Source organism: Pantherophis guttatus, chromosome 2 (genome assembly GCF_059756535.1).
Source record: "Pantherophis guttatus breed Tessera chromosome 2, ASM5975653v1, whole genome shotgun sequence".
In the NCBI taxonomy this organism is placed as follows: Eukaryota; Metazoa; Chordata; class Lepidosauria; order Squamata; family Colubridae; genus Pantherophis; species Pantherophis guttatus.
The window spans coordinates 129,173,623-129,184,252 of NC_142064.1; the positions used below are offsets into that span (position 1 = coordinate 129,173,623).

The 10,630-nt window shown below is 37.5% G+C and overlaps 1 protein-coding gene across 2 annotated transcripts in view; it reads left to right on the forward strand.

Annotated features, from left to right (window-relative positions):
- The window catches only part of PIP4K2C (phosphatidylinositol-5-phosphate 4-kinase type 2 gamma), a 39,401-nt gene extending 29,241 nt beyond the window's left edge, over nt 1–10,160 (forward strand). For both annotated transcript variants that reach the window (XM_034419217.3, XM_034419218.3), the window contains exons 8-10: nt 1,127–1,376; nt 6,486–6,589; nt 7,781–10,160. In XM_034419217.3, the coding sequence (XP_034275108.1) occupies nt 1,127–1,376; nt 6,486–6,589; nt 7,781–7,861 (435 nt within the window). In that variant the 3' untranslated portion in view covers nt 7,862–10,160. The remainder of the gene's footprint in view (nt 1–1,126; nt 1,377–6,485; nt 6,590–7,780) is intronic.
- The last annotated feature ends 470 nt before the right edge of the window (nt 10,161–10,630 follow it).

Here is a 10,630-nt window from a genome sequence, read left to right on the forward strand (position 1 = left end):
TTGAAACCATGCTATTTCAGGCTTCTTTTGAGCTAAACTAGCTACAACGTATCTCTAAAACAGTAATAGAATGACTGTTGTGACTAATGCCTCCCAACAGTAGAAGCGTGGTTTTAATGTGGGCTTGTTGGAAAGTACACACTGATTATACAGCTGAAGGCTATAGATACCTTTTTGAACCTGGGGAGTTCTCTGTGGTATTTTAATCACTCTTTTTTGATCACATAGATCCAGAAGGGGCATGCAATCAAGCAAGAATTATCAAAGTATAATATATGTGTTGTTTTGAATCTACCATCAGCAAAGCCCCTCCTAATTGCTTGTATATACATATTAAGAACAACAGTAATAACAATTATGTTATAAAAATCTATAAGTTCTCACTAAAATCAGTTGTTGCATTTAAACAGGGGACTTGTTTATTAAAAAATGTATATCTTTTCTGTCCTTTTGCCTTTTGTCCTGAAGAGTCTAGGAAAGTGTTTCTGATAATGGCTTTAGTCCTTGAATAGAAAATTATGGGAGAATGAATAACTATTGCAAGGCTGTTAAGATAAAGAAGAAAAACCAGAGACGGTACCACAGTCTAAGCTAATAAAAGGTTGTCTCAGTGAGGACATTCAGCTGTACAATTCCCCATAGGCTACATATCTACTTCTTTAGAATACAGTCCCCTCCAGGGTGAACAGTACCTTATTGAATTAAGTATGTTTCCTTCTGAAACTGCAGCTTGCTATATGTCAAAGCAGTTTTTCCTGCTAGGTTGGCTATATATGTTTTGGTGAGGGAAACTGCTTTAGTCACTGAGGGAACTGTTGTGATACTACAAAAGACCAGCAGTCAAGAGTTTATTGAAATGACCTCTCTGTTCTCCCCATTAAGGGATCATGGGATCTTAAACATTGTGACAGTCTTCAAGTAAAATATAATGGAAAGGACACAGATAGAAGCTTGTGCAAATGCAAAAGAGCATGAAGTGATAAAAATCTTCGCAATTTTAAAATATATGGAATAAATTATTTCATGAGTTTGTATTGTGGGATTTTCGTATTTTCATATTTGGAATGTATAATGAGGCAAATATGTACATCTCCCGACCATTTCCCTATTGTGTTTGTTTCTTCAGTTCCTAGTGCAGCTAAAGATTATGGACTACAGCCTTCTGTTGGGTATCCATGATGTACAGCGAGCTGAACAAGAAGAGGAGGAAGACATAAAAGAGGAAGAGGAAGATGGAGAGGGTGAACCAGGGGCACCTGTGGGCTCATATGGAGCATATCCTGAAGGCATTGGCAGTTATCTGAACTCCCACAAACCACTGGAGCCTGGTGACTTTGACCCTTATATTGATGTCTATGCCACTAAGAGTGCTGAAAGTAAGTTGGGATAAAATGAAAATCTTACTAAATGAGTGTTTAAATGAATAGAAAAATGCCTTCGGACCTTTTAATTTGTTTATTGCAGCATTTTGTACACCAGAATCTGTATCATGATATTTACTATCATTTGCAACTCTTAGTTTACCAAGAAATTTTTGCCTTTAGTCAGTTCCAGAGAACACTCTGGAGTACAGAAGTCAGTTTTTTTACTTTATTTTTCTCTGTCATAGGTGATTACAGTCAGTCCAGGAATATCAGAAACAGTCTTATATTTAGTCAAATCATCCATCTTGCCTAGGATGATTAACTAGCAAGAATTCCAAAGTTTGGGACTAAAAAAAGTTAAGCCTTACTTAAATACCTAATATAATCAATACATACAATAAATTGATATGGAGCAATGTAGTCTCCTCCTAGCTTACAATCTTGAAAGGTGTACAGAAAAGATACCTGAGTAACATCTGATTAAAACTGAAATCCCAGTCTAGTTTAAGCAGGGTTTTGTGAAGGAGTTCCCTTTGTTATTCTAAAATACTACACTACTCTTTCTCAAGCTGGCACCCTCCAGATAAGTTATACTACAGCTCCTGTAATTTTCAGCTGGTCAGTCAAAGGTGTTGCTGAATGGGCATTTTGAGGAGTTATACTCCAGAGTTTCCAGACTGTAATAGTTTGGGAAAGGCTCCATCAAACTCATAAAAGGATTCTGTTAGCTATGATAGCAAAGATGTATGTGTGCCTTGTGGTATTCCAGCTGCAACATCAGGTCCTCTCAATTTTCTCAGTGCCTTACAACCATTCACTGAAAAAAATGACTTATGACTGTTTTTCACAAGACTGTTGCAGCCTCCTTGTGGTCACATGATCAAAATTCAGCCACTTGACAAGCGGCTCATATTTATGATGGTTGTAGTGTCCCTGGGGTCTTCTGATCAACTTTTGTGACCTGACAAGCAGAGTTCATGGGGAAGCCAGATTCACTTAACAACCGAGTTAATAACTTAACAACTGTAGTGATTCACATAACAACTGTGACAAGAAAAGTTGTAAAATAGGGCAGAACTCACTTAACAACTACCTTGCTTAACAACATAAATTTTGGGCTCAACTGTAGTCATAAATCAAGAACCACCTGTATTTAATTATTTGTACCAGGATCGTCTTTCTTCAGTGCACCAATTTTTGTAACCTTTTTATTTATGGAAGGGAGAGAGTAGTGCTGAGTCCATGTTTATCAGATCTGGATATCAGCTTTTGACAAAGAAGGTAAGTTTAATAGCCAGAATTTTTGCATATTGCTATGGGCTTGAATTTGCAATGCAGATTACACAGAAGCGAAGATAAAGAAGAATACATAAACTTGATTAAGGTCTTAGACCAGCCTGTGAACCTAAAGAATGTGATTGCTCAAATGAATTACTCAGGATTGGTTTGCTATATATATATTTTTTTATTGAAAAAGTTTTTGAATACAAATTTCCCCCCCCATTTTTCTCCCCCCCTCCACCCTAACCCCTCCTCACCACCCATCCCCCCCCTGTGACTTCCTCACAACAAAAACCCAATTCATAACAGATTATATAATATTTTACCATCCCCTTACTCCCTCCTCTAAATACTGACCCTTACTTACTAATAATATTATTAATATTGTTACTTCCCCCTTTTACCATACATTTCAAAATAACATTTTACTGTAACATTATATAACTTCTAATTTATAACTTATAATATTATTATAACTCCCAATTTAGCAATAATCTGCCCTTTTTCTCCTCCTCCATACTTATATCTATATATTAATACAACATTTCAAAACAACCTTCCACTTTAAAACTATATAATAAATCCTACTTTAACATTTAATCTTTTGTGTATATTAATATAACATTTCAAAGCAGCCTACCCCATAAATCCTAATTTAACATTTATTCAACTCTATCCATTTGCTCCACTCCCCTAAATATATCACTTAAACATCCCTTTTCTTAGACTAAACAATCAATAAACTAACCTATTTCCACCCACTTCCTACAAAATTGCCATGCACAACAATTCTTAATATCTTTAATCCACTGCCCACTCTAATATATATATATATATATATATATATATATATATATATATATATATATATATATATATATATATATTCCGTTATATAAAAAAAAAGGCAATGACTTTAAATTTATAATCCATATAATATCTTCTTTGATGTCTTTCCACTGGATTGTTGAGTCCATCATCCATAATAGGGTAACATAGCATCCTGGTGCAACAGTTTGTTCAAAATCTTCAGTCATCATCTGCCCCCATCAGTAATGAATATCCTCATATATATATAAAAGAAAAAAAACAACCACCCGAGTGACATTATGATTATATTCCATATAGTTGTAATTGTGGCTTTCATCAGGATTATTAATTCCCATCATCCTAGTGGGTAACAACCAGATCTTCTGCATGCCCCAGCGTAGCTCTCTTGCCTTATAGCTCAAGATAGTTATAATATATTTATCAATAAAAGAAAGAAATCCAAAATAGATAATTCAAATCCAACAATTTAAGGCTCTTTTCACATCCCAAAATTACGGCATTGCAGAGGTCTGTCACTGTCCTCAGGATAATATTAACCAATACTTCGCCTCCACTATCTTTTCACATATTCATTCATTTTTTTAAAATAACTGGCTTCACTGTTGCTTAATTTAGAAATTTCTATTTTTATGAGACCTATTTCTTTTTTTCTTTTCTTTTTGTGGGTTTAATCTCCATCCTGGTTTCCTTTCTACAAGTTGTATATCAACTGGTCGGTTTTCATTCTGCTTTATAACTTGATCTTGTTGGTTTTGCCTTTGTGTCTCATATTTCTTTTTTATCAATTGTGTATCAGCTAATTGGTTTCCATACTTGTCTATGACTTGATGAATCATCACGTTAGAGTCTGATACCACTTCTCTCGTATTTGTAGATAGTCCAGCTGAGGTGTCTGAAGAATCCAAAAGCAGTTTATCCACAGCAGCCTCTATAATTCGATGTTTTGCCTTTATTTCCAATTCGTTCTGCTTATCCTGTATTGTGCCTATAGATGTTAAGTTCATTTTCAAGATTTTTTGATAAAATTCTTCCGCTTTTTCAACAGTATTTAGTTGGTATCTTTCTCCTTGATATCTCAATATTATACCAACTGGAGCATCCCACCTGAATAGAATATTTCTTTTTTTTAGCTCAGTCACTAGAAAACCAAATTTCTTCCTTTCCAATAACATCTTAGGCGGGAGCTCTTTGTAAATCCAAATCTTTCTTCCAAACAATTGCAAAGTAGAATTGAAAGAATTTTGCACAATATTATTTCTTATATCTTTATCTGTAAAATAAATCACCACATCTCTAGGCAATTGCCTTTGCTTTGCAATCCAGGAATTTATTCTATAAACTCTGTCAATCCTACAAAATACTTCCTCAGGTTGAACCTTTAAGATCCCAGCCAGAATTTCAGAAGATATTTTCCTTAAATCATCTCTGTCATTTTCCTGCAGTCCTCTGAGTCTAATTGCATATTCAGTAAAATTATATTGCATCATTAAAACTTCTCTTTCAATCCGTTGTTGTATGTTTTCTGCATTACAAGTCTTTTGATCAGCCTCCATTTTAGGATTTTCTTCTGAGCTATTTTCTTGAGTGTTTGTCAAATCATTTTCAATTTTTTGTATTCTATTATCCAAATTGTCCTCAATTTCTTCCACTTTAGACTCTAATAAGTTAGTATTTGCATCCAACTTGATCATAAATTCTGCAAAACCATTAGCCACTTTTATGATCTTTCGGTCCAAAATATCAAACTTTGATTGCACTAATTCCTTAATTTCCTGCTTAAATTTTTTAAAGTTCTGATTCACAATCTCATCCCTTCTTACAATCTCCTCCAAAAGAAATTCAATTATATTAAAATCAGTTTTCTGAGACTGGAGATTTAGAACTTGTTCACGTAGTTTATTAATGGGGGAATCCCCCCCCCCCCGCTTGTTTGTCCGGCTTTGCAAGCTTTAATGCCATATTTCCACACAGACAAACTATTTTTAAAAAAAGAAAAGAGACGCAGAGAAGAAAAAAAAAACTTCTTTCCAACCAAGATCAATATCAGATCTCCAGGAAGAACAAAACACAAAAGTAGAGCTTCTTCAATTGTAGCCAGAAGTATTTATTCCGCTACTTTGTATCTTAATAGAAAACGGAAGGACTCTCCCTTTCAGCCCCTTCTCAAGCCTCGGCAGTCGCCATTTTTAAAAATTCTTTTTCTCCTTTTCCATTTCCTTCTTCAATAATTGTTATAAAATAGATGAAATACTTGCGATTCAGGGTCACAGGTCCAGCTCATATCCTTTTTAATTATTCTGTTAGTTTTGTAGGCTTTTTTTTTTTTTAATTAGATTTATATGCCGCCCTTCTCCGAAGACTCAGGGCGTCTTACAATGTGCTCAGCAATAGCCTTCATCCTTTTGTATATTTTATACAAAGTCAGCTTATTGCCCCCACAAACTGGGTCCTCATTTCACCTACCTTAGAAAGGATGGAAGGCTGAGTCAACCTTGAGCCTTGGCGAGATTCGAACCCTGCAGTAATTGCAGGCAGCTGGTCTTAATCTTAATAACCAGCTTAATAACAGGGTGCCTTAAACCCCTGTACTACCAAGGCTTGATCTTGTTGCCTAGCTCTGCATAAGCAGAGGTCTCCCAAAGCCCGGAGCGACGGCGAGGGAAATAGGGAGCATCATCTGCTTCGTCCCCAAAAGTAAAAAAAAAAACTTTTGGGGCTAGGCAGAGAGCTCTACCTGCCCCCGCCGGCTCTATCTCCATTTCCACATGGAAATGGAGTTTTTTCGGTTTGCTATATTTTGATTCAGGAAAGGAATCTCTTCTTCCTGCCTCAACCCTGTATGACCGCTCTTTTTGCTTATGTATTATGTATTATGGGTTTGTTTGTTTTTTGTCATTGAGGTTCATCTTTTTATTTTGCCGATGGATATTTGTATGGAAGGGGGGATACAAGTAAATATATATATATATATATATCTCCATCCCTCACTGTTTTCTCTTACTTTTCCAGATAGTCCCCAAAAAGAGGTTTACTGCATGGGCCTCATAGACATCCTCACGCAGTATGATGCCAAGAAGAAGGCTGCCCATGCAGCTAAGACAGTCAAGCATGGGGTGAGTTTGACTTGCCACCCTGTCTGTTATGATGATCAAATAATGCTAAGAAGGGAGCCATGATTTTGATTAGCTGGCCAGCACCCAGCCTCGATCTTCCCTTCCATGACCATTATTTCTGCCCCAAATACTTACTCTTTTCCTGCTTCAGCATTACTTTCTCCTTCTGAGTAACTGAATGGCCAAAGGCTGTCCCTCTCAAGATGGTTATACTGTATCATCACTTCTGTGAAATAGAAGGCATAATTATGACCTTTTCTATAGATAGGAGCTATTCCTCTATGCTTGGGAGCAGGAGGAATTTAGAATCTCTTCTAATTATGAGAGAGCAACAGAGATCCCAACCAGCATAGCCATTGGCAGTGCATGATGACTACCCCATGAAGTGGGGACAGGCTGAAATTGAGGATTTGTTGTTTTAGGTTAGTTATCTGAGATATCTCTTGATACTTTTTATTTAGCTTCTTAAATCAAAGAGTAGTTGTGTCCTGAAGAGTACAACCGAGGTGAGTTTTGTAGCTACAGACTAGAAGCAAGGAAGTAAGGTGGAGAAACTATGTCAGTGGCAGGAAGACCTGCACCATCCCCAATAGATTTTTTTAAAAAATGCTATTCGCTGTGGGCAATTCATAGAAGAGTTATTTTTATTGTACCATTGGGGCAATGGCTTTTATGTTTTTTAAGTACAAGAACATTTCCTTGAGGGGAAGATGGCAAGGAGCAGATATAATGTATTCAAGAGAAGAAGCAAGACGGATGTTCCACTGGGTCAGAAATATTTGCAGTGGAGAATACGCATGTTAATAGCATCTGATCAGTACATTTTAGTTTTAGATATATATCTGACCTTTATTTTGTACAACTCAAGGCAGTGTTCATACCTAATGCTCCTTCCTCCTATTTTCCCCACAATAAGAACTCTATGACGTAGATTGGGCTGAGCGAAAGTGTCCAGCCCAGTTATCCAGCTGCTTTTCATGCCCAAGAAAGGGTTACAACGCATGACCTCCAAGATTGTAGACCAGCACCTTAACCACTACTCCTGATTGGCTCTGTGGAAGTTAGGACTCAGGTGCTATATCCCCAGTGTTTTCAATATTCACAGCCCATGCCATACTGCTTTCACTATAGTGATCAAGCATTAAGGAGGCTGATTTGTGGTAGTTATTGACACTTTGTCTTCCCCTACAGGCTGGTGCAGAGATCTCTACAGTGCATCCAGAACAATATGCCAAGCGCTTTCTGGACTTTGTCACCAATATATTTGCTTAGCAGTTTCTCAGTATGTCTTGTTGACCCAAATCAAAACCTTTTCAGCACCTTTGTCGTTGTCACTCAACCTGCTCCCTGATTCTCCGTAAGTAGGATAGTTTTCATCCTGCTATTTTGGGGTCAGCAGGGGAATTGGGCTGACTTCAGATGAGTCCCACTCTTGCAACTGAGGGACAGCTGCTGAACCAAGTGCCTTAACTCTGATCTTCTGCTGAGGTGAGAAATGATCGAGAGTACCAAAGAAACTGGTTACGAATGCTTCGGGGACCTGCTTCTCCTTCCATGCAGGAGGAAGAGGAGTGGCTGGTTTTTATCTAAACACTGACTTCTTCCTTTCCGTTAAATAGTACCAGTGTTACGTCATTTAGAGCAGGATAATGTTGAAATAGAATAATATGCAATATGAAGTTAGTTGTGCCTTGGAAGAAGGGGGTTGAAGGGAATCTTCCCCATTTACACAATCAAATATTGTATCCTATGATATCCCACAGTACTGCCTGTTTCAAAGCCATGCACCAGTTGTATACCTTTTCTACCATCCCTGTATACACAACCTTTAATGGAAGACTGCACTGTGCCCCATCCTTGTGAATAGTTTTGCTCTTATTCTACTCCCGTTGTCAATAATGGAAATCTCTCCTGCTAAAGAAAAGAGCCCAGCACTGAATCCAGTACCCCTTAAGCCTTTTTCCATGTAGAATTACAGGTTCTTTGAACTTTGTGCCCCACAGGTTGCTATTAATGAGAAAAATTATTTTAGACTCATTGCTCTCATGCATCCTTTTTCCTTCCATTTTCTAGTTGAGAATAAGAGTTGAAGCAGGGTTTGGGAGGTTCTTTGTACCTGCTAAATTATTCCTGAGTAATAGCACTATTGTCTGAAATCCTGTTCTACATATACTGCAGAGCTTTTTTGAATCTCTCTTGTCAGAGGGAGATTGAGAGAAGGAGACAACACTAATTTTGGGGGTAACTTTAATTTTTGGGGTAATTTATACAGGGGTGTCTATTGGGCACACAACCCAGATTGGGTGGGCGTAACCCATAAAAGAGCCTATAAGGTATGTCTAGACTACCTGTGATTTACCACCATATAATATTAAATTTGAAAGCTGCTGAGAAATGCTAAGAATGAAAGTTCTCACCATTTAGGTTGTAAAGCTTTAACATTAAAATTAAAGCAAGCCTCAGATGTTGGTGAACTGGCAACAGCATCAATACCATGACCAATAAGAGTAGGGACTGTTGAGAGTTCAGCAACAGATAGAGAGCCCTGGCTCCCTATCCAATCATAAACACCTCCGTATTGAAGTGGGAATCAAACCAAGCCTCATTTATTTTGTTTAGTGTTATGGGGTAGGGAGGGTATCGCGCCCAGCTTCAGGATGCTATGAGAAGCAGCATCCTGTCTGCCTGTGTATAATGACTCTATATGTTTCTTCTATATATATATCAAATTGGCAAACCAATGTATTTTGGGAAAATGGCCTGTCTCATCGGTTGATCAAAATGCCTCTTAAGTGAAGGAGGAAACTGCTATAAATTAGTAGCATTAAAAACAATATCCCTTTTCATTCACCAGAATGGGAATTCTTGAAGATACTTCATTTAGCAAAGCGAGGAATGCAGACAAGGAGCTGGGTAAATTAAATGATATTTCCTCTAGTGCAATGAGGAATGCAGACAGACAAGATACTGGATAAATTAAATGATCATTATTCATCTATTGTTGGCTTGTTTAAGAGATCTTGCTTTCTGTAGTAGCTGTCCTAGCATCACAGGGAAGCTGTCACACTCCAGCTGACTCTGAACTATAATTCCCAATAACTCCAGCCCTCTATGAGCATTTATGAGGAATGCTGGGAATTACAGTTCAACATCGAGGGCCAGTATTACCTACCTGGAAACTCTAGCTGTGGTTCGGGGTTCAGTGCTACTCAATTGGCTGCTCTGGACCTGAAACATGGGGGCTACTTTATGGTTTTTAATGTTTTCCCCTTCTGCCCCATTACTGGTGTGTTGGGACTGATGTCATTTCAGCTCCCAGCATACTAAAGGCTGTGCCATGGAGATACATTTATGCTGTGGGGTTGTCTTCCTTCCAACCTCTTTCAGTGTTTTGTAATTGTATACAATGTGTATTTCTGGTTTACTCTTGTATGGCTAAAAATAAATTATTGAACCAAAAGTTGTCTGTATGAAGTGCCCAGCTGTGCTGTTGTATACTGCTAACCTAGCAGGGTAGAAGGATGAACTCTATGTTTCAGTGAAAGAATAAAAGATTTTCCTCGGCCCTTCACAGCTTTCTGAATTGAAATTATGTCAATTATTTTTACTTATCACATTTCTGAACTTTCAGGGGGAAAAAAATATCCAAGCTGGGGAGGCGGGGGGAAATCAGTTAAGACAAGAACGTTATGATTTTGGCCAGATGAACCAGGGTTAATTTGAAATGAAACTGTAGACATTAAGTCTTGTCTTGCTTGCCCCCTTCACTAGCAGGAGATCTTGTTTCAAGCTGGCTTGATTTATAAAGAAGATGACAGCAATTTGGCTGGATTCATGCTTTTTAATTGCTTGTTTACTTATCCAAGTTTCACTATTCCTATAGAAAACTGAGCTTATACTCCTGCAAAACTCCATTTGCAGATGAGAGTTCTATCATTAACTGAGACTGCATACAAAAACAATCCTTCCAATCCTTATGTGTCTATTAGTATTATAACAGTTGAGTGTCAGACAGTCTCTGTATCTAAAAGGATTAAGATC